Here is a 25,176-nt window from a genome sequence, read left to right as displayed (position 1 = left end):
AATTGAACAGTATAAAACAATCTGAAATAATTTCCTGCATTTCCATCAATTCCTGCACTCATTTGAGAATTTCCACACTGCCAAGCAGGGCTGCACGATATGGGCAAAAAAAACGAGTCCTTATTTTTAACCAAATGTTGTAATTGCGATTTGACTTGTGATTTAGATCAAAACATTTGGGTGAACTGTTGGAATCATGGAAATATGTTTATTATAATTCTACAGTTAGAATGTAAATACAGTGTTGTTTGACATGACAATGAATGAAAATGCTAGGGAGGAGTTATCGTGACAGGGTAGGAACCAAAGTGATGGTCAGTGTTTCCTAGGGGACCCTATTATCTTTGGCTACATTAAATGTTTCTTCATGTAGCTATCATATTCATGCTTTGCCTATTCCTCTTTGATTTAGAAGATACTGTTGCACAAACAACATGCTGATCTAGGCCTACACCAGCACTGGTATCAGGCTGTATTAGCTAGCTACGTTTGCTCTGATTCAGTACATTTATTAGCTAGCCAGCTAACTAGCGATTAGCATTTAACACGATTTAGCTAAAACTTTCTAAGAAAATACAAACTAGCTGTTTGCAGATGTAAGAAACTCAAACTAATAGTATAATTATAGAACGCTTGTGGATTTATATTAAGAAGCAAAGTGGAAACAACATTGTTGTCATCAACATTGTTACATGTGCTGCATTGACCATGCAGACTGAACGCAAGTGTCTATTGGTCAAGCAACAACAAATGTGCTCCTTGAGGGACAGGGCTAGGTCTGTGTGGAAAGCGGCATGGAGAGAGAGCGGAGAAGGATGACTCAAGTAGCGGTGTAAACTATAAAAATGGACGTTACACACGGCATATCACATTTAACAAACATCGCTTTAGAAGGTAAAGTAAAAACCCAAACAGGTCTGTGCATCAATACCGGTATATAGTAAAATACAGTATACCGCCCAGCCCTAACTGGTGAGTGAGAGAGGGAGGGGTTGTCCAGACTCAAACTGCTTTAACACTCTTGGTTTGACCACTAGACGACAGAAGGACAAAGAAAACCATTATCAGCTGAACATAACAGTATGCCAGTTGAAGAGATCACAGTAGCAGGTGACCCTACTGTGGTTTGTGACTATTATGATTTCCCATTTTAGCCAATTCAGTTGCAGTAATTCCGTTCGATTTTTGGGTAATTCCGTTACCGATTTGGTAAAGGAATTATGAGTTTGAGTCACTTAATAATTCATAAACAAAATGTATATGAGTAAAATCACTAAAATGGTAGGTCTACCATTACTTGTTACTTTGTGAACTTTCATTATCCTCACTCATGAGGGAGAAATTAGAAAATATCTTAAAGATTTTTTGGTAACGGAATTACAAGGCAATATTTCTTAAAAACTTACAGAAGGTAAACAATATCTCCAAACAAAATATAAGTGTTGATATAAGTTGTCAGGGGACTTTACGTCAACATTGTGTTTTGATGTATTTGTCATACCTTAAGATATTTAAAAAGACCCCTTTTCCATTTGTTTATCCAGAAATCAAAGCCTTTACTTACAGTGGGGGTAAAAAGTATTTAGTCAGCCACCAATTGTGCAAGTTCTCCCACTTAAAAAGATGAGAGGCCTGTAATGTTCATCATAGGTACACGTCAACTATGACAGACAAAATGAGACACGGACTTTCAACTCCCTCCAAAGATTTTCTATGGGGTTGAGATCTGGAGACTGGCTAGGCCACTCCAGGACCTTGAAATGCTTCTTACGAAGCCACTCCTTCGTTGCCCGGGCGGTGTGTTTGGGATCATTGTCATGCTGAAAGACCAATGCCCTTGCTGATGGAAGGAGGTTTTCACTCAAAATCTCACGATACATGGCCCCATTCATTCTTTCCTTTACACGGATCAGTCGTCCTGGTCCCTTTGAAGGGAAAAACAGCCCCAAAGCATGATGTTTCCACCCCCATGCTTCACAGTAGGTATGGTGTTCTTTGGATAAAACTCAGCATTCTTTGTCCTCCAAACACGACGAGTTGAGTTTTTACCAAAAAGTTATATTTTGGTTTCATCTGACCATATGACATTCTCCCAATCCTCTTCTGGATCATCCAAATGCACTCTAGCAAACTTCAGACGGGCCTGGACATGTACTGGCTTAAGCAGGGGGACACGTCTGGCACTGCAGGATTTGAGTCCCTGGCGACGTAGTGTGTTACTGATGGTAGGCTTTGTTACTTTGGTCCCAGCTCTCTGCAGGTCATTCACTAGGTCCCCCCGTGTGGTTCTGGGATTTTTGCTCACCGTTCTTGTGATCATTTTGACCCCACGGGGTGAGATCTTGCGTGGAGCCCCAGATCGAGGGAGATTATCAGTGGTCTTGTATGTCTTCCATTTCCTAATAATTGCTCCCACAGTTGATTTCTTCAAACCAAGCTGCTTATCTATTGCAGATTCAGTCTTCCCAGCCTGGTGCAGGTCTACAATTTTGTTTCTGGTGTCCTTTGACAGCTCTTTGGTCTTGGCCATAGTGGAGTTTGGAGTGTGACTGTTTGAGGTTGTGGACAGGTGTCTTTTATACTGATAACAAGTTCAAACAGGTGCCATTAATACAGGTAACGAGTGGAAGACAGAGGAGCCTCTTAAAGAATAAGTTACAGGTCTGTGAGAGCCAGAAATCTTGCTTGTTTGTAGGTGACCAAATACTTATTTTCCACCATAATTTGCAAATAAATTCATTAAAAATCCTACAATGTGATTTTCTGGAATTTTTTTCTCTCAATTTGTCTGTCATAGTTGACGTGTACCTATGATGAAAATTACAGGCCTCTCTCATCTTTTTAAGTGGGAGAACTTGCACAATTGGTGGCTGACTAAATACATTTTTCCCCCACTGTAAGCAACATTTTTTAGATGGAAAATGGTTGAAAAGGTATCCATGCCTTAATTTCCCCAAAATAGACTCTTACACTTCAGCTCCACTATAACCGTTGCATTGCTTTGCCATCAGCGTTCTACCTGCGACACAGGGCGCGTTGTTTTGATTGCGGAGAAGAGCAGAGGGGAAGAGCATCTTTATTCCATTATCCCCTACTTTATCATATTCAATGATTATGCGTAAGTACAATAGCTTTGGTCCAGTTTTTCGCAAGTACTCATTAAAATTGTTGCTAGAGGTTGTACTAAATGATCCTCTATTCTCCAATTGCTTTTGTTTACATTGTGAACCTAGCTAGTCGCAACACGGGCAGTGAAGCAGTTCTTTGATTTCAAAGGAAGCATTTCCTCAACGGCTGATGGCAATGCCGGACACCCGATGGCTTAAGTGTAGCGGGGCCGTGAACTTTCATTTGACACCCAATTTGATATGCTCCTATGAATTTCACGTTGGTTCTCATGGAAATGCCCATACCTCTGAAGTCATTCAAGCAAGCCAAACACCAGTGAGTCCAAATGTGCCCTTCACATTTCCAAATGATAAAACTTGTGTCATATACAGTGGCAACATTTATGATCACCGTTTGATGTACAGTGACAAGATGACATGGCGTCATACCCTGGGTTGTTCTGAACAGAATGAGCCTGTTTGTTTATTGTGAAGAACATTTGCCGGGGCACAGGCACCTGAACGCACAACTCAAATCAAATCAAATGTTATTTGTCACATGCGCTGAATACAACAGGTGTAGACCTTACAGTGAAATGCTTTCTTACAAGCCCTTAACCAACAATGCAGTTTTAAGAAAAATAAGTGTTAAGTAAAAAATAGATAAGTAAAAAATTTAATAAAATGACAAATAATTAAAAGAGCAGCAGTAAAATAACAGTAGCGAAGCTATATACAGGGGGCACTGGTACAGAGTCAATGTGCGGGGCACAAGTTAGTCAAGGTAATTGAGGTAATATGTACATGTAGGTAGAGTTAAAGTGACTATGCATAGATAATAAACAGAGAGTAGCAGCAGCGTAAAAGAGGGGGTAGGTGGGTGGGTGAGTGGGTTGGGAACAATGCAAATAGTCCGGGTAGCCATTTGATTAGCTGTTCAGGAGTCTTTTGGCTTGGGGGTAGAAGCTTTTTGGACCTAAACTTGGCGCTCTGGTACCGCTTGCCGTGTGGTAGCAGAGAGAACAGTCTATGACTAGGGTGGCTGGAGTCTGACAATTTTTAGGGCATTTCTCTGACACCGCCTGATATAGAGGTCCTGGATGGCAGGACGCTTGGCCCCAGTGATGTACTGGGCCGTACGCACTACCCTCTGTAGTGCCTTGCGGTCGGAGGCCGAGCAGTTGCCATACCAGGCAGTGATGCAACCAGTCAGGATGCTCTTGATGGTGCAACTGTATAACTTTTTGAGGATCTGAGGACCCATGCCAAATCTTTTCAGGCTCCTGTGGGGGAATAGGCTTTGTCGTGCCCTCTTCACGACTGTCTTGGTGTGGTTGGACCATGATAGTTTGTTGGTGATGTGGACACCAAGGAACTTGCAACGCTCAACCTGCTCCACTACAGCGCGATGTGAATGGGGGTGTGTTTGGCCCTCCTTTTCCTATAGTCCACGATCAGCTCCTTTGTCTTGCTCACGTTGAGGGAGAGGTTGTCCTGGTACCACACTGCCAGGTCTCTGACCTCCTCCCTATAGGCGGTCTCATCTTTGTCGGTGATCAAGCCTACCACAGTTGTGTCGTCAGAAAGTGCCTGAACATGTGAGGCGAGTCATAAAATGAGGGAGTGACAGACAGCCTAGAGCCTACTGTAACCTAGGCTAAATGTGGGCATTAATACATGCCGATTGATACCGCACATCCCTTGATGTGCTCCCACTGCAGTTGCTAAACCGGTTGGGTGAGACTGGTCAGTCATCTCTGCTTCTCACACCAGTCGCGAAGGCTTGTTAATGGTTCACTCCGAATGACGCCGGCTGAGCATGTGACAAAAAACAGAAAACAGCAGTCAGAGACGATTAAAGAGTGTGTTGCAACAGAAACAGGAGGCCTAGTGGGTCTGGAGCCGACTACTCTTTGACATTGAACGTGAGTAAGACAGGCAAGAACAGAGGAGGACAATTAGCAAAAACTCCCAAGGGATCGGTAGGTTTGTAACAAGGAAATAACACTATACTAGGCTATTTGAATATGATTAAATGACAGCATAACTGATCACGTAATAGGCCTAATGAGATTACTAGGTATAAAAAAGGCTCAGCTGCGATCAGGCAATATTCTATCTACTCTGAAAATCTGTCTACGTTTTAATGAAGACTGCTCCCTTCAGTCACTCAAATGTAATTGCTAAGCATTACTTATTCTACACTAGAATGCACTGGAGAGTGAGTCAGTGCACACAAACGGTCCACATACAACCAGTGCACTCCCGGCAAGTTCCCCGCAGCCTGATTTCTAATAACAAACCCTCAACACACCATAAATAAAAACCCTGGCGTCCATAAGGGACTGGGCACTCAGCTAAGAGTAGACAGTCGCCAACGCACAAAGCCAGGGCTTTTACACGGTCCAGTGAAGTTTAAAAGAAAAAGACCTGGTAGGAATGGCAATCATTCTCATAAGGTTTATTTTGGGCTTAACAACTTTTGTACCAAAAGTGTTAATGACGCATGTCGCCCAGGAACCGTAGCGCAGGTGTCTTTTACTCACGTTACAACAGTTTCGTCTATGGGACACGGTGACACTTGAGTATGTGTTACTGCAGGGCTCTACACTGACATTTCGTACAAAGGAGCATGTGTGTTCCTAAATTGACAAATGTAGACGCACACAATGAAAGTATTTGAGGAAGAGTGTTTTTATGATAAGAAATGACAAAGTTCTTCAATAAAAAGGTTTTTGGAGCATTCCATGTTCAATCAAGCACAATGTACATTCAAATATTAAGTCCTTAGGTGAGACAAAAATGATCAGCTGCCCTTTTAAGGGGTGGGTCGTTACCGTGGTAACGAGGCACTGTGTCTGTCAGAGAGATGCAGTTGAGCAAGCTCAAACTAACATTGAAAAACAACCTAGCGTGTGAATAAAACGTTGTAAATAGCCAAGAAACAAGGAAAAAGTCACCCTTTAGTAGACTATGGGGTAAATTTGACCAACATCTATGCTAAAAATTTATATTTCAGCACTTCACACAATGCACTCAGCCCCGTTGCTGTGAGAGAGGAGGGGTACCATGCGCAGCAACAACAGTGCCCGTGCTGAAAGACTCATTTAATTATGAGATTAATTATGTGTTTTGAGTTATGCGATTAGCTAACAGCTATGAGGCAAAACGTCAGAAATACTTTGAAAATAGCTATGGCAGCATTTTTTTTTTGCTATAAATCAACTCACACATGTGCATACTTGACTTTTTCAGTTCGTACACATCTATTTTTAGGCGCATATACAAGTAAAATGGTCACACTGTAGAGCTCTGTACAGGGTTCCGAGAAAGACGTCTGTCAGCCAAACTGACCGAGGGGGCCGGGGCTGTGCTTAGAGGTCTGACCTCCTGAAGAGTGAGACATGATATTACACTACACTGCATACCAAATCTTGTCCCACACTCAACTCACCACCTAGGAAAAAATAAAATGCATATTGTGTTTCACATTGTTCAGTCTGGCCTATCTGCTGAATAACTGCTGTAATAACATCATGTTACATTTAGTACTAGTATAAGCTTTTTATTTGTAATGCTCTGGTATTACATAATCATCAAGCGGGGGATTTGATCTCGCAACCCTGTGGTTACACACTGTCACAGCCAAGACCCAAGGCTGCTTTTTGCTTTCCCACCCATAGAGAAGGAATTGCACTCTTACACACAGTGCAAATTCCTAATCTGCACACATAGATAGCTGCCATAGCACTCAGGCTGTGATGGGATAACAATAAGCTAAACTTGATGTAAGTGATCTCCAAGGTGTCTGGTTGTGGTCGACAGAGAGCATGTCCTCCTCTCGTTTGTCTTCCTTCATGAACAAAAGGCAAACAACTAGGCTACACTCATATTTACCACTTGACGAGCATCTACTGCAAATGAGTCAGTTTGCACATGAATAAAAAGAGACCAACTCATCCACTGAGCTAAATCAAAGCAGCTTGCCGAACCCCCTTGATATCTAAACAAATAATAACGTTTTGGTTTTTGCCCTAGCACTACACAGCTGATTCAAATAACCAACTCATCGTCAAGCTTTGATTATCTGAATCAGCTGTGTAGTGCTAGGGCAGAAACCAAAACATGCACCCAGGGCAGGCCCCAGGACCGAGTTTGGGAAACCCTGTGTTAGCACACACAGTGGAAACAAGCGAGTCATATGTCAAAGCCTATCAAATCTATTAGTCAGGAGTTGTCAATGGCAACTTTGTGCATTTAACGAAGCAGGACATGGACTTAGCTAAGCTAGCAACCTAACTTATCAGTGTTCGACACCCCTGTACACAAATTGCTCCAGACTGGCAAGGGTTTGATCAGAATCCAGCTTTACAACACCGCTGAAGTCTGACTTCAAAACGAAGCCGGCTATCTTTAGGAAAATCAAAAATGTGTCTAGCATGCTTTGAGAAATACCTCGCAGGGCTTCTGGCTGCCATGGCAACCGTGCAGGTCTCCCAGTGAGTCATCATTTCAGTGTCTTATCACACAACATGGGGCTATAAACACTCCAGCATCTCTACTGCAGGATGGAAGGTCAGCCTATTTACAGCTGCAGAACTTCCCCAGCCTGCCCTACTGTGATTCATGCATTATCGATGGCCAATCATTGTGTAATAAAGCAATTTAGCTTCTGTACAACAGGTTCCACAGCCCCTCACTCACTCCTGCATACAGGTACTTACCCAAACTGACCAATTACCTTAGGGTGGAAAGGAGTGCAAACATAGCACGAATCAAGCTGAGAAAAGTCACATTTAGGCTATTGTCATGACGCGTAGATTGTGGGTTACAGTGTAATAATGGCAATAAGTTACGACGTGTAGCCTATTAGAATGCTTCAAGAAATATGAGCAATGCCAAGCTGTTTACGTTTTTGGAAATATGCCCACGTGTGTGGGCTAATTATCGAGGACTATACCAGAGGAAAACACTTCTTCACAACATTCCTAAAATAGTTAATTATTTGTGTAAAATGACTTGTTTTCAGGCCAAAGAGGTGAAGTGAGGATGGAGGCATTAATATGAATCCAAAGCTGTCGTTCCCCTATCAGTGTGGTGCAGACACAGCTAAGCCAATTATATAAAACCGGAGGTAAACAACCATGTCGCTCCCTGTCAGGGATATGGATTTAACAGAAATCAAACAGTTTTAACCCTTGCCTATCCATCTTTATACCCAGGGAATACTTCAATGTGAGTGACACAGCAAATTGACCTGTAGCTGATTGGGAACAACAGGGGGAGCCAGACTGAGTCCTCTTGGGAGCAGACAGGAACCATTCCTGGGAACCACTGATGGAACCACAGTCATGAATCAAATGAACGAGACGTAAACCTCTGTGTGGGGCCCACACCTGAGCAGAGTCAAACCCCACTTCTTTGTCCTTATGCAACATGGTGCACATCTGATTATCTCCTACTTTGTTCACCCATAACCACACATTAGTCCCAATTGAACTTTGCCACAAAAACCAGCGCTCAATTGACACATCAGAGCCTAACCACACTACACCAACACAAGAGGTGAGCAACTCCTCCACTGTGCAACCCATTTCACTCAAGCCAACATTAGGCTACCTCTCCGATTTCCCTCAATGGCATACAGATGGGGGTCAGAGGAACAAACAGATTAGGTTAGCCAAAACAAGAGCGGTAGGATGAGGTCTCTGCTCCAGAGAAATAGTGAAGGAGAGAGAGGGAGTGCGAGAGAGCTGGTGCGAGGAATCAGAATCCTGTCTGACACACGCGCATCCCTGTCATGGTGATCATCACCTCCTCAGCAAGACGCCCAAGTTCGCTCCCCTCATCACCCCCAACCACTGTGCCTAATTACTGTCAAGTCACTCAAATAGACATGCATTCTTGCACAGCTTTACAAGGACAGCCATTCATTCTGCAGGTAATTCTGTCAGAAATGCTGAAAAAACATATTTGTACTTGCACTGCCTCAGTGCCCAAACCCCACTTCTTTGTACTTATGCAACATGGTGCACATCTGATTATCTCCCACTTTGTTCATCCTGTACTCCCTCAGATTTCATGTCGGGAGTTTTCTGAGCCTCAAAAAGGTCCTCAATGCACACAAGCAGAAACACCCGTCACTGGCCTGGAACACTGCCCCCGACAACACACTCCACCCACATACCAACCCCCTCCCCTACACAATCCCCTACTGAACCCGTCTGCGACATCATTAATAAAATGCCACCCATTCACGGACGCAAGAGTACAAGGGTAGCCTAGGAGGTTATGGTCCACTACAACTATCTCACAGAATTGAAAGGGCCATGAAACTACATACTAGGCTAGTTAACTACTATGTTAGTACTAGCTACTAAACAGTCTAATAAAATAGACTAATTGAGAACTTTCCTGATCAAATTTATTTCTATATTGGCATTAGTGTGGTCAATTTATATTCAGAAAGAGGACAAAGATGATCTATTATCATGTGCTCCACCCACCCACCCACCCCCCTCTGTCTGAGTTTAAACAACCAGGAGAAGAAGCCTGCTGCTGCAGGTGGTGGAAGGGGGGAGCAGGTGGGAAACCACCCCACCGAGGGAAGCCTGAAGACCCCTAGGCTCTCTCCCTCTGCACCTGGCCTTCTGGTCCTGCTGGTGTGGGGCCGTTTGTGACACTTACTCTGTAATATCCATCAATGCCTTTATTCAGAGTAGTGTATAACTAACTGCACATTACATTTCTAACCAAACAAAAAGGTGAAAAGTCACAAATAAACGAGTCAAACATTCCCTCAATCCATAAGCAGCATTAGCCTAGTTAATGCCATGTAGGCCCAAGGTTCAGAGTGTCTGCACTTTTCCCCCTCGCCATTTCAACATGTTGGCAGGCTAACTTGTCTGAACTTGACTGCTGAAGTCAGTGAGAGGTTTTGCTTTAGCAAATGAAGTTGCAGCAGTCTTCCCTCATACCATGGAGTAGACATGAGGATAGCGTGAATCTTGACTTTCCAATATGGACTCTTAAGGTGAAAGGAGACACATTCTTTCATATTCCGGAATACATTGACATTTCTCTCCCAGACAGGCTTCAGCGGCACGGAATTATCTATTGCGGCTCAATAAATTACTCTGCATCAACATTAAAGATCAAAGTGTCATTGTAACACAGATGCCTTTTAGCTACATTTGGGGGGGGGGTGGTCAACTTCCTATAATGAACTGTACAAATGACCTGGTTTGGATGATCTGGTCAATTCTCCCATCAGGAATAATTCATGGTGGATAAATGAGCAATGACTCCCCAGGCTGGATCCTGATACTTGGCGGCCACCATGCTTTTTAACACACCACAATCACCTTATTTAGGCTACAGTGTGAGGCTCTCAGTCCCATCTTCACTGTCCCATCCGGGGGCCTAGATAACACGGACTGTCTCGCGCTCTCTCTCACACACACACACACACTTCCTATAATGAACACACACACACACACACACACACAGAGAAGTCAGTTCAGACAGATCCAGCTCAGAGAGGCCCAGCTCAGGAGACCATCAGATAATAACCAAGCTCTTGATCATGCAAAGTGTGGATTGACTAAGGGAAGCTTGACACTGGCGCTCAATTCACACGTGTCATTGAGATACAGTGTGTGGCCAAGACTGAATTTGGCACAATTGCTGAATGAAGAATAAAGAGGTACGCATTTAAAAGTGCTGAGCGGTTTGGATTCTGATATTCTGAACCGCTCTCTCATCAATCCCAATAATAATGCTGAGTATGAAGCAATGTAATCCCCATCTATAGGTTTCATTGTGTGTCTGACAAAGGTTTGGATTGAGGAATTTGACCTTGGAAATGTCTGTTTTGAGGCAACTGTTATAGTACCCATCTTGAAATGTCCTATAAAACAAAAATAGCAGGGCATTTGGCAGGGCATAGCAACAGACTCAGATTTAACAGTAACAATGCACTGGCAGCATACAATTCCCATTCCCTCCACTGAAATTAACTTGCAATGTTGCACTGTATGAGGTAAGGTGATCATTCTTCTCAATGTCACAGTTCAATGTCAAGTCTCCATCTTGAAGAACCTCTGAGGCAAACAAAGGCTACCTGTAACTTAGCAATCTGCCACTACATTCTCAAAGACAGAAGCTACACTGAACAAAAATATAAACACAACAATTTCAAAGATTTTTGTTCATATAAGGAAATCAATTGAAATAAATTCATTAAGCCTTAATCTTTGGATTTCACATGACTGGGAATACAGATATGCATATGTTGGTCACAGATACCTTAAAAAAAGCTAGGGGTGTGGATCAGAAAACCGGTCAGTATCTGGTGTGACCACCATTTTCCTCATGCAGCACAAAAACTCCTTCGCATAGAGTTACCTGTGGAATGTTGTCCCACTCCGCTTCAATGGCTGTGTACGAAGTTGCTGGGTATTGGCGGGAACTGGAACACGCTGTCATACGCGTCAATCCAGAGCAACCCAAACATGCTCAATGGGTGACATGTCTGGTGAGTATGCAGGCCATTGAAGAACTGGGCCATTTTCAGCTTCCAGGAGTTGTGTACAGATCCTTGCGACATGGGGCTGTGCATTATCATGCTGAAACATGAGGTGATGGTGGCAGATGAATGGCATGACAATGGGCCTCAGGATTTCGTCACAGAATCTCTGTGCATTAAAATTGCCATCGATAAAATGTCTGTTGCTTATGCTTGCCAATACCATAACCACACCGCCACCATGGAGCACTCTGTTCACAACGTTGACATGAGCAAACCACTCGCCCACACGCTGTTTGCCATCTGCCCAGTACAGTTGAAACCGGGATTCATCTGTGAAGAGCACACTTCTCCAGCATGCCAGTGGCCATCAAAGCTGAGCATTTGCCCACTGAAGTCGGTTACGATGCCGAACTGCAGTCAAGTCAAGACCCTGGTGAGGACGACGAGCATGCAGATGAGCTTCCCTGAGACGGTTTCTGACAGTTTGTTGCCAAAATTCTTCGGTTGCGCAAACCTAGTTTCATCAGCAGTCAGGGTGGCTGGTCTCAGATGATCCGGCAGGTGAAGAAGCCAGATGTGGAGGTCCTGGGCTGGCGTGGTTACACATGGTCTGTGGTTGTGAGGATGGTTGGACTTACTGCCAAATTTGCTAAAACAACGTTGGAGGTGGCTTATGGTAGAGAAATGAACATAAATTATCTGGCAACAGCTCTGGTGGACATTCCTGCAGTCAGCATGCAAATTGCACACTCCCTCAACTTGAGACATCTGTGGCATTGTTTTGTGTGACAAAACTGCAGATATTAGAGTGGCCTTTTATTGGTAATGATCATGCTGATTAATCAGCTTCATGATATGCCACACCTGTCAGGTGGATGGATTATCTTGTAAAATGAGAAATGCTCACTAACAGGGATGTAAACAAATGTGCACAACATTTGCAAGAAATAAGCTTTTTTGTGCTTATGGAAAATGTCTGTGATATTTTATTTCAGCTCATGAAACATGGGACCAACACTTTACATGTTGAGTTTATATTTTTGTTCAGTATAGACCAGATAGGCTACATTACAGTTCTCCTGGCTGCCAATGTGTATAAAACATATCACTCTCCAGCTGGGTTGAAATTCTTAGAATGGGACATTTCACTGATATGCAGGCTTCTCCTTACCAAAACACACAATACAAAGTTACTGTAGTAGGCCTATGTTTACACAGCTCTGTAGCTTTCATGCATTCATCACATAAATTAATGAACGTGTCTGGCCTTGGCTTAGGCCGCTACGTCTTGTACATGAAAATAACCAACTTCATTATTCAACAACTATCCAGGTGCGTCGTGACTAGTAGTACTGTACAACATATACAGCTATCAAAATAGCAATTACCATGCATAACAACTGTGCTATTTCTGAGTGGAGAAACTGACAGGCAGCGACGGAGATTTCACAACAGAGATCAGCACCCGCTAAAACGTAGGCAGTGCACAATATAACAGTATCAGCAATTAGATCAATCTTCTCTCATTGTAGCCTAGTTTGCACTTCAGTCCTCCTTGTGAGCACACATCACAGCTGGGTGCCAATGAACAGAGGCTAAAAATGCAACTGTCATTATCTACCCAAAGCTTCCGCGTCTCGTTGACCACCAACACATTTTTTATCTCTGTACAGTTCGTCTCTGACTACAGATTGGTAGACTATAGTCAATGTCCGACTACGTCAGTTATTGATCACGTTTACTAGAGTAAATGGGAAGTGTCAACACAGCCACCCTTTCACATGAGACTATTTCAGGCAGCATTTTTTATTATCTTACCTTTGAGCTGCGGCAACGGTGAAAGCTCGGTAAAAGTTTGAGTTCGGAACTGGGATGACCCTTGTGATTTCTTCTGTTTCTGGGCCTTCCTCATTGATTTTCGCGTGAACCCGTCCACTTTCTCAGACGCAGAGATAGCCGACATTTTGAAGCATTAACGTTTACTGTATAGTGAAAATATTTTGGACATGTGCGCCAACGACAGATTTAGGGTTTTCCACAAGTGGGCTATGTCTCCCAACCCAGGAGTATCAAAATCTTCTCCAACCTGAAATAATGGGAGTAAACTGCAAACTTTAAAAAACACCTCTTCTGCTTGTTTGTTCCACTGAAGCTTGCTAGTTAATCAGTTTCCATGTAAAGCCCGCATTATTCGTCCCGCTTGTTGAGTCCAGCGAGCTGTTTAGAAAACTAGCTAGTTAGCGTTAGCTGACGTTTCGCGTATCAACAAGCCAGCCAACTCATGACAGATTTATGAAGAAAAAAAAGTATACGTTAACGTTGGCTAATACTGACAGCAAAAACACTGCTTAACTAAATTGCTGGGTATATTTGTTAACTTGTAATTTCTGCAATATAGCAACCTGTTGCTATAATTTTCATTTTTATAGCTAACGTTAGCTACTTCAGAGAGAACACTTATGCTAGCTAGCTAGCATAAAACTAGCTGTCAGTGCTAGCTAGCTAAATGACAGACAGAAAACGCTAATGCTAGCCAGCTGTCTGCTTGGCTAATGTTAGCTAGCTACTTTGTTAAAACGCACAGTTAGCTAGATAATATGAACATTTACAATTTAAAGCGAACTGTCATGATGAAATTCATACTAATTTCCACAAGAAAAATAAATGTTGTATTCCGTGTCTTCTAGCAGCAGTTGGCTTTGTCAAAATGAAAAACAGTCTGGACGAATGAAGTCTGGCAACCTCGAACTACTCAGTTTGGTTCGTATATCGGAAGAACCACGGCGTCAATGGAGTCATGTTCAGCACTTTCCCGTGTCCATTTAGTCTGAAATATCGAGTTGCACTGACATACCGATAAGCACTTTTTACTTGTGTCGGACGTCAATAATAACTTTTTCCGCTATATTAGATAACACAATTCCATGCAAAAGCTTCCACACTGTACACTCTATGCAACCATAAACAGCTTTATGAGTCCATCGTTGTCGGGTTGCATTTTGTGACACAAGTGTACGTCTTTGACAGGCAACTCCAGTGGCCAACCAAAATGTTGAAACAGGCACGCTCATGCCTTTTTTAACCAATTGAATTCGACGAAGACCGGGCTTTAAACCATGTGATAATATGCACAGAAAACAAATACCAGTAAATTGGCAACTGGAAACGTTTATAAATAGGCAGGATACTGTATCCATATGAACAAATTGTAAACATTGTCATTTCAGATCACACTGGCCTTCAAGTGAGTGCTTCTTTTGAGGCCAGGCATAGGTTGCAATTGCAAATACATCAGTTATTATATTTATGCATCAGGAGGATACACTAACATCCAATTAATATGTCAACAATATTTACAGCAGAGATCCAACAGTGTTTTGTGAGGTTAGAAAGATTGTTTGGTCCCACAATCATGTGATCCTCTGAATGTAAGCCCCCAGGACTAGTAGCATGCTAACCTTTGCACATGTGATCACATGCAGAGAGCAGAAGAAAATGTTCTCATGAGGCACTCGCATTAGCTCAAACACCAGACATCCATGTTTCAGACAGACACAAAACATTTTTGCTGGTTGACTGGTCTACAAACTATCACGCATTCGAAGACTCTTTTCAGTACAAATGATCTCAGTGTGTATGTCAAAACAGGATAATCAGTGCAAACACATATGCCAAGTTACAACCAGTGTCAGAAACCTTTGACTGATATACAGCATTGCATGGGCTGTGAACTGTTATAATGTAGTACTAACAACACTACAGACTCATCCGAAGTTTGGTCTTAATGTACTTTTACAAGTATTGTTATGTCTAGGGACTTACTTTCTGCATTATCATCTAAATATTTTGTAGGGAAATCTGACGTTTTACTTTACTAGTGGTAATTTTAGTCTCATGGCCTTTTTGTGAACACTCATGACTTGTAGTGTGACATGGTAGTGACACAGCTAATTATTCAGTATGGGGACCCAAGACTGGAATTCAAACTTGTGCAGACATACCATGAATGGTGTAGGGTGAAGTTGCCCCTAGACGCATTTAATGGTTACGGTTAGGATTGGTGGAGGGGAAGCGGATCCTAGTATACAAAGTTAATGTACAAAATAAAGACATGAGAACAGGAATCTCTTCTAAGTTTGTCTTCTATGTTGAGTGGACAACTTGTTAAGGATACGCAATATTGTACCCATTTTTGGGGATTTTAAGGTTAAGAATCAACCCACATATATAAATGTATCTTTAAAAAGATTTCTCTATGTTGAAAAGTGATCCAAATCAAAATACATTCATAGGAAATAAAAAAAAATTTTTTACAAATATAAAATACTGTAGGAGCAGCATAAAGGATTCTGCACTCAGTTCTCTCGGAGTCAGCACTGAAAATACAATTTCAGTCCAACCTGATCACTCCAGAGTCCTTCGCTGGAAGTAGGAGGATATTTTCTTCATGGATCGCTGTGAGCGCATTTCCCAGGAGGGAGAACGCATTGCCTGGGAGAGGGAAGGAACAGGAGAAAGGTCAACGATAACAGCTCCCTGATTATGCAGTAATAATAATTATTATAATAATTAGTCATTTAGCAGACGCTCTTATCCAGAGCGACTTACAGGAGCAATTAGGGTTAAGTGCCTTGCTCAAGGGCACATCGGCAGATTTTTCACCTAGTCGGCTCTGGGATTAGAACCAGCGACCTTTTGGTTACTGGCACAACGCTCTTAACCACTAAGCTACCTGCCGCCCGTAAGTAAGAGTAAGAGACATCAGTGTTTTTTCTACATTGGGAACACCATCTGTTATCACATAGAGTGCCTTGTAAAAGTATTCATCCCCCTTGGTGTTTTTCCTATTTTGTTGCATTACAACCTGTAATTTAAATGGAGTTTTATTTGGATTTCATGTAATGGACATACACCAAATAGTCAAAATTGGTGAAGTGAAATGGAAAAAAATAACCTGTTTCAAAAAAATTATAAAACATAAATAACGGAAAAGTGGTGTGTGCATATGTATTCACCCCCTTTGCTATGAAGCCCCTAAATAAGATCTGTTGCAACCAATTACCTTCAGAAGTCACATAATTAGTTCAATAAAGTCCACCTCTGTGCAATCTAAGTGTCACATGATCTCATATAATATATATATATATATCTATCTGTTCTGAAAGGACCCAGTCTGCAACACCACTAAGCAAGGGGCACCACCAAGGACCTCTCCAAACAGGTCAGGGACAAAGTTGTGGAAGCAACACTCGAGTGGTTTAAGGGGAAACATTTAAATGTCTTGGAATGGCCTAGTCAAAGCCCAGACCTCAATCCAATTGAGAATCTGTGGTATGACTTAAAGATTGCTGTACACCAGCAGAACCCATCCAACTTGAAGGAGCTGGAGCAGTTCTGCCTTGAAGAATGGGCAAAAATCCCAATGGCTAGACATGCCAAGCTTATAGAGACATACCCCAAGAGACTTGCAGCTGTAATTGCTGTAAAAGGTGGCTCTACAAAGTATTGACTTTGGGGGGGGTGAATAGTTATGCGCGCTCAAGTTCAGTTTTTTTGTCTTATTTCTTGTTTGCTTCACAAAAAAATATATTTTGCATCTTCAAAGTGGTATCCATTTTAATTCCAGGTTGTAAGGCAACAAAATAGGAAAAATGCCAAGGGGGGGGTGAATACTTTCGCAAGCCACTGTAGTTGTAAATGAGAACTTGTTCTCAACTGGCTTACCTGGTTAAATAAAATGAAAAAATAAATAAATAGAAAGTTGTTGTTTTTTACACCATTATGAAAAACACATCCAAGAGATGGAGCAAATCCTGTTAAGAACATCAATAGACTTCACACATTTCTGGTCAACTTGTAACTTAGGATCTTGTGCATACCGGTGAGGTCGGTATCCTGCCATCTTGCCTCTTGAAGGCACTGGGGCTTCTGAGAGTGCTGCTGGGGTTTCCCACACCTTTCCTCAGCTTCTGGCTCATCACTGACAACCAGTCTGCCCCTCCTGGAGAGCTGTTCTCCTTGTCTGCCTGTGTGGCTGGGACAGGCCTCACCTGGAGGTCCGCTTTTCTCCAGGCCTCGTTCCTCTCTGTGCCCGCATGAGGTTGCTCCTGACTGGGGCAGCACACTCCTGCTAGTCCCCGGCTCCTCTTGGCTGCGGGGTAGAGCTCTGTGACGCAGTTGCACTCCCCCGAACCTTCACAGCCCCCTGCTGCCCCACCGTCACCAGTCTCCAGCCGGCGCTTGGTCCTCCTCTCCGGGTGAAGGGTAGGGACGGGACTCTGGGGGCAGGGGCTGAGCACCTTGCGGAGAGGAGGAGTGACCTGTTCACTGGGAGTCTGGGCAAACCAGTTCCTGATGAATGAGGGCGTTTTCTGACGTATGAGGGTGGCTTTGGCGCCCTGGGCCTGAAGGGGGGAGGCGGCGGTGGTGCTGGAGGCGAGAGGCAGGTTGGCGCCACTGGGGGCGCAGGCGGCAGGCTGGGGGGAGGCAAGGGCCCCCAGACTCCCTGGCCGGGGACTCTTGGCTGGGGTGCACTCCGCCTGGTTCAAAGGCACTGAGAGAGAAACAGAGTTTAAGTTTCAATCAAAAGAGTTCAGCTTGTTCAAGAAGCATTGGAGATAGTCATCTTTGTTATGGTTGGCAATATACAGACCAGTAAAAGCATTTGAGGATGGTAACCACTACAATGGATATGGAATTTTAGATACTGCCAAATCCTCATCAGGCCATTTTAGTAAAGATGAACCCTGTACAATCCAATTCTTTCATTGACTGGAATGTAAAACATTTCATGGACCCCCTCTCTACTGACAGATAGCAGCAGTAGTGGTGGTACTCACTTGGACTGGGCACGGTGATGGCAGGTTTAGGATATGCCCAGCCCACCAGATTGGCCTCTCCGACAGAGGACTTTGCTCGATCCGTCCCCCGGTCCAGACGCCAGATCCGTACGGTGTTGTCATCAGAGCAGGAAGCAATCTGCCAAGACAGAGCATGAGATTACACAGGGCCCCAATCTGCACCTCTCCTAGCCTGGTTAAACCAGACAGAATGCTGTGCTCATCATTGTTTCAATGGTGAACGCAGCTTTCAGTCTGGTCTACCCAGGCTACCAACCTGAACCTGCTCCTCCAGACCACTTCAACTATCACAATTCTGTTTTATGGCAAAAGCATAATATTTAGAATGAGCAGATCAAACTGAAAACATTTGCTCCAGGGACACAGAATGGATATAAAGGCAGCTTAAAAAGGTATCTTCCCTGGCCGCTGCAGGATGAGCGTTCTCGAATGAGTAACATTTAAAACTCAAACTCATCTGAATTACTAAAATGTAACATCTGAAATCATGCTGACTATGTGAACATAGACAAAATCTTAGATCTCACCTTTGTGAAATCTGTGGGGCACCATGCTATGGAGGTCACTTCCTGGCTGTGGCCCTGAAGCATCATGGGAGGCTGTTTTGGGTCGGACATCTGAAATCAGAAAATAAGTTGGTAAGACACTGTTATAAACGCATGGATAGAATAGTCAAAGCATGTTGATTTGTCAGCCATCGTCTATCAGTATGTTTTTCTAAGGTTTTCACTGGATTGGTCAAATCAAAATGGCAGCTCACCTTCCAGATGTATGTATGATGGTCACTTGAGCCACTAGCCAGGAACTGGTTGTCGGGGCTAACAGTGGACTTCACGTAAAACGAGGAGTTGAGGTGACCACCGAAGACTGCCACTGCAACAGAAAGACGTGTTGGAACATCAGAAATAAAAGTGCACAGAACCAGACATTGAAACCACCAGAACAACATTTCAGTTGTTCAGAGTACACAGGGTGAGTACACAAAAAGTGGTAAACAAAACTCTAAACAAATAGGATCCTGAAGAGGCTCTCCACATATTACTTCCTGATTGGTCAAGAGACTGGTCATATGGTAGGTCAGAGCCCCCTGGGCTACATTCTTGGCTAATTCCTGAGGAGTAGCGGTTTCAAACAATACCAGGGCCGTGTTTGGTATTTGGTATTTGGCGAAAGCAGCAGCTACTCTTCCTGGGGTCCACATTTATAGACAAGAACAGAACTACATCAATTTTAAAATGGCACACATAGCCTACATATCAATACATACAAACTATCTGTTCATTAAGCACCAAAAGGGGAATTAACTGAAACATGGAGGGGCTACCTGGACTTGTCCAATAAGAACTGCTAATTTTCTCTTTCCATTGCAACCTGAATAGTTTTCTGTTGCATGTCCCAATGAACACAACCCAGACTTTGAGGACTGATAAACAAACACTGAGGTATTTCTCATCTCTCTGTCAAACAGTCTCTTGTACACGCTGGTACCCATTCAGCCATTCAACAACCTCTGGGCTATTGTAAAGGCACGTGAATGACAGTAGCCCAGAGGTTTGCAGCGATACGCCATCCCATCTGGTTTGGGCTTAGTGGGACTATCATTTGTTTTTCAACAGGACAATGATCCAACACACCTCCAGGCTGTGTAAGTGCTATTTTACCAAGAAGGAGAGTGATGGAGTGCTGCATCAGATGACCTGGCCTCTACAATCCCCCGACCTCAACCCAATTGAGATGGTTTGGGATGAGTCGGACGGCAGAGTGAAGGAAAAGCAGCCAACAAGTCCTCAGCATATGTGGGAACTCATTCAAGACTGTTGGAAAAGCATTCCAGGTGAAGCTGGTTGAGAGAATGCCAAGAGTGTGCAAAGCTGTCATCAAGGCAAAGGGTGGCTACTTTGAAGAATCTCAAATATAAAATATATTTTGATTTGTTTAACACTTTTTGGGTCACTACATGATTCCATGTGTTATTTCATAGTTTTGATGTCGTCACTATTAATCTACAATGTAAAAAAAAAAAGATAGTACAAATAAAGAAAAATCCTTGAATGAGTAGACGTGTCCAAACTTTTGACTGGTAGTGTGTATCATTTGTATCTATTATTTGCTAACTTTGCCATGAAATGAGCAGTAGCAGTACAGAACCATCACTAGACCAGCACATTAGACAGCACATTCCTCACTTGTTAAATGTGCAATTAAAAAAGGGGAATTACACAAAAAAACTAAATGTGTTACTTTTCTTCCAGACCTAAAACACAAAAAAAACAAATGTGTTAGTTTTCTTCCAGACCTAAAAAAACATTGTCTTCCGATGTGATATAATCATCGACATGGACTCAGAACATCCAATTTCATTGTTTCTCTATAAAACCTGGAAAAGTAATTTGGGGTGGAGAAAAATTGATTTTACAGGGCCCCCTTAGAGTTGTTTATTAACCATTATAAACTGGGTGGTTTGAGCCCTGAATGCTGATTGGCTGACAGCCATGGTATATCAGACCGTATACCACGGGTATGACAAAACATTTCTTGTTACTGCTCCAATTACATTGGTAACCAGTTTCTAATAGCAATAAGGCACCTTGGGGGTTTGTGGTATACGGCCAATGTACCATGGCTAAGGGCCGTATCCAGGCACTCCGCGTTGCGTCGTGCTTAAGAACATCCCTTAGCCTTGATATATTGGACATATACCACACACCCTCGTGCCTTATTACTTAATTATTTGACAGAAAACATAGTGCACTACTTTTTCTTGTACACTAAGAACCCGGGGAAGAGTTGCAGGGGAGAGAAGAGAAGAATGTGCCTATATGAAAGCTAGAACAAAAACGAGAAGCTCGCGACATGTTTAATTTTTTTAAAGTAGCTCTCATGCTAGAAAAGGTTGGAGACCCCATGCTGTACAACTAGCTATTTAAGCAAATTAATCTTCCCAAAGTATGGCATTTTTACCAAACTGACAGACAACTTCCATACATCAAATAGCCTCAACTGAACAGAAGTAGTGTGCAGCCCCATCTGGTGGTAAACAGTGGTACTGGCAGATTGAAATGTAATGGCGTGCGGGGAGCTGAATGTGAATGGGTGGGAGACTATACAGCAGATGCATTAAAGTAACTTGCTATAAAAACAAAGTCACAGGCTAAATGCAGACATGCTTCTGATGGATGTAGCCATGGAAACAGGATGACATAGAATGACCTTTGTATGGAGCATTTGTTTACCTGGAGTGGTTTTCAGCCCGCTGATGTTGAACATGTAGATGTTGTCGTCGGTGCAGTTGGAGAACAGGTTGGAGCCTGTGGAGTCCAACACCAGCCCTGAGTAACCTGTCACACAGACAACACAGGTCAGGTCCTACACGAGGAAACCCTAAAAATTGACTCAACCTAGGTCCTGTTTGAATACTTGTAAAATGTTTCCTTCATTCCTTTGAAGTAATCACTGATCTGATACTGTTGGCTAGGTGAAAGTAGGGGTTCCAGACACCAAATAGCTTTCACCAATCCAGTGAGGTCTGATAAGTTATTAGCCTAATTCAAGGAAGGGAAGATGCAATTTTGAAGAATCCATGTTTGAGAAAACCCACCTAGTTTCCGTGTGCTCGTTCCTGGGTACGGGTACGCCTGGAGGGGGATGGGGTCATGGTGGTATGCCGTGTAGTTTTTCCGAAGGTCCCACATCTTGATTATCCTGGTTAGGAGGATAAATACATCACAATTCATGTCAGAATCGTTCTGCGTGATGCAGGCGTCACATACATCCTTACAACAGTCATCTGGGTCATGTTCAGTATGCACAAAACGGAAGGAAACAGGGTGGTACCATCTGAATTTCTCCCATAAGAAATGCTTGATTTAGTTACCCATTGTAAAACGTTATGTTACGGTGGGTCTAAATTAATATGGCCCTGTCTTATTAGATTATTCTTACCCATCAACAGCTCCTGAGGAGATGACTGTGTGTTCATCCTGGAACAGAACCACCGTGACACTCTGCTGGGAGTCCTACAAGAGAGATGAAGATCAGTTCTTACTATCCCAGTCCCTAATCATGATCAATATGAAAAACAAAGCTGACACTGGGTCAGTTGTTAATGGTATTAGGGTTTTACCACTCACCACAGAGGGGGCCATGCCGCGTGTGCCGGGGCGTTTCTTCTTCGTGTTAGAGGGTGTGTTTCTGTCTGTCTTATTGTGAGCCCCACTGATCTGCTTCACCTGCCTGTAGAAGCCATCTGAGGGAAAAACAACCAACACCATTACTCACCGAATAATCTCTTGTGGACAGACTACGTAACATAACTGGTATCGTAGCATCTATCAACAGACTGTGGGATGCGATGACTAACAAGGTACTTTGTACCGGTGCACAGATTTTTTTGTCACTGATCATTTGGACAAATCACGATTTTGCAGGTGTTCGCCCGTTTTTGAATTTCGGAAAGGGGAGGGGACATTTGGCCGACTTGCAGAGAGAGGGGGTGGAGCTACCGGCCTGCTTCCGCTCCTCCTTATAGTATATTTTCTAACACGTCTCCCCGCACAACTTAATCGAGCATCTGATGCAATAACCCAAGATTTTAGCTCTGGGTTTCAAAGATTACTCACTGAAAAACTCAAACACTAAAGAAAAGCGTAACCACTTTTATATCTGGCTTTACCTTTTTTGCTGCACCTTGTGTCCCAGACCATAATATTCCCATCTCGCCCCCCAGTACAGAACACAGCTGTGGGAGAAGAGAGAAGCCAGAGCGGACGGTTACCATGGTTACTCAGAGACGCAGTGTCCGGATGTTTTCAGTAGCTGAGCTGTCAAGCTGGTCAGTGATGATGCCTACGACTAATCATATAACTCATATTTGTGGCATGGCTATACACATGTAAAGTCTGAAAGACCATACACTCGATGGAGCAAGCAGTGTCCCTGCATTCAGGAAGAATATGTCTACATGTTTTCAATGTATCGTGCGCTGCCCCTCTGGGACAATAAAGTTATATTGAATTGATTAGAAATGTACCCTTCTCCTGCTGTGTGAATGCAACAGACTTGAGGCTGCACTGGTGCCCCTTGAAGCTGCCAAGGAGCTCCCCTGATGTCACATCCCACAGCTTGGCCATCTGATCACCTGATGCGGTAACCTGATGGTGGAAATACACAAACATAATTTTATCATGTGTCCTATAAAATGTCTATTAAAAAAATACTTGTCTGATCACCGTGTGTGAAACAACCAGGAAAAACATATACTCACCAAGCTAGCCTCCCCTGGCACCCAAGCAAGGTCAAAGACAGCATTATCATGTGCCATCCATTCTGTGGAATAGAATACATTAAGTTTGTACCCCAATTGGCCTACAACAAGGCAAGCTAGACTGGTGATTCAGACAGCTGCAGTGGCTATTGGCTAGTCACACAACTAGTGTTGTGCCTCAACCTTCCTAGGGGGTCTGCATCATAAGGGAGCTTCATGATCATACCATCTGTTGTCTGAGCCGAATAAACAAGATACTTGAGTTACTCTGTTGTTGGTGGTGTGATTCTGCCACTCAGGCATAACTTACCTTTCAGAAGTGGACTTTTCCTGCGGTTTTCTGTGTTGTAGAGCCTCAGGACTCCCTCCTCATTGGCCACCGCAAGGACGCCCTGCATCCCCGGGGCTGAGAACGTCAGGAAAATAAGCGGTTAAAAAAAGAAAAAAAAGAACGAAATCAGGACAGGGGTTCATGGTTGTCGCCCTCAAAGACAGAGTACAATATTTCCTGTATTACCTGTAGAGAAGGCGCATCCAACTGGGGGCACGGCGACCCCCAAGGTCCCGTGTGAGATGTGTTCATCATGACGGGCACACTGGTAGCCGTCCAGCAGAGAGGACAAATTGTATTTTGGGCTGAGGTCTGTTGGGGATGGAGAAATAAATAAATTGCCACTGAGGAACATGCAGTGAAATACTGCATCGAGAGCCACCCTAACCCCAGTCCGGCCTAGGTAGGTCCTTGGCTTAGTCACGTTAGTCATTAACTAGCTAGCTACCAGTACTTCCCACAACAACAATTAACAAGACACATATTAAATGAAAATATGCCTCCGAGTATAAGATAGTAACATGATCAGGATATGCATTTTTTTTAAATCAACGAGTTAACAATCGATTGAGTAGATCTAGCTATCGTCGACACAAAATGGCCAGCCTAGCAGCCAACACTGCTGAAGTGGACACAGCTGAGCTAGCTAGCTTACTTTGGGCTAACTATAGCTAGTTAACGTTAATAAGAGTCAAACCAGACGGAAAACTGTCTGGATCCCTATAAATTGACATTCTCACCATTGCGCCTCCGTTTACAGACTCCTCTGTCAACAATGGAGCGAAAAAGCATTTCTGTAACTCAGCCGAAGCCAGATGATTTTAAAACTATTTCGATTCTTCAGAGGAATTTCTGTGCGGTGGTCATCAGTTCGGGGCTCCTCTTTCCCGCGAACTGAAGTAACAGAAAGATAGGACCAATCCCCCGCTAAAGTTGCGTCACACGCGCTGATTGGTTGGAAATTTGACACTTCATGTATTACGTCACTTTCTACCTATGTGCCGAATGGAACATGCTAAATTCAGTGGCTAAATTGATACTGTTAAAGAGATTATAAAGTTATTTCTCGTGAAGTCTAAAATATA

The 25,176-nt window shown here is 43.2% G+C and overlaps 2 protein-coding genes across 2 annotated transcripts in view; both read right to left on the bottom strand.

The window, feature by feature from the left end:
* Nucleotides 1-14,658, bottom strand: part of ppp2r5a (protein phosphatase 2, regulatory subunit B', alpha isoform) — an 83,652-nt gene extending 68,994 nt beyond the window's left edge. The window contains exon 1 of the mRNA XM_041865825.1: nucleotides 13,456-14,658. Coding sequence (XP_041721759.1) covers nucleotides 13,456-13,600 — 145 coding nt within the window. The 5' untranslated portion in view covers nucleotides 13,601-14,658. The remainder of the gene's footprint in view (nucleotides 1-13,455) is intronic.
* A 127-nt stretch (nucleotides 14,659-14,785) lies between these two features.
* On the bottom strand, nucleotides 14,786-24,972 carry dtl (denticleless E3 ubiquitin protein ligase homolog (Drosophila)). The gene is made up of 15 exons (XM_041865824.2): nucleotides 24,832-24,972; nucleotides 24,278-24,403; nucleotides 24,071-24,166; nucleotides 23,761-23,822; nucleotides 23,527-23,647; nucleotides 23,170-23,235; nucleotides 22,628-22,743; nucleotides 22,440-22,513; nucleotides 22,096-22,199; nucleotides 21,731-21,835; nucleotides 19,258-19,370; nucleotides 19,025-19,114; nucleotides 18,477-18,615; nucleotides 17,517-18,190; nucleotides 14,786-16,128 (listed from the first exon to the last, which is right to left on the bottom strand). Exons 1-15 carry the CDS (start codon nucleotides 24,881-24,883, stop codon nucleotides 16,042-16,044), a joined length of 2,025 nt encoding a protein of 674 aa, XP_041721758.2. The 5' UTR covers nucleotides 24,884-24,972; the 3' UTR covers nucleotides 14,786-16,041.
* Between the last annotated feature and the right edge of the window lie 204 nt (nucleotides 24,973-25,176).

The sequence above is a fragment of the Coregonus clupeaformis genome, chromosome 36 (assembly GCF_020615455.1).
Source record: "Coregonus clupeaformis isolate EN_2021a chromosome 36, ASM2061545v1, whole genome shotgun sequence".
NCBI lineage: Eukaryota > Metazoa > Chordata > Actinopteri > Salmoniformes > Salmonidae > Coregonus > Coregonus clupeaformis.
The sequence above is the reverse complement of the archived record's forward strand: the minus strand, read 5'-3'. Positions and strand labels throughout refer to the sequence as shown.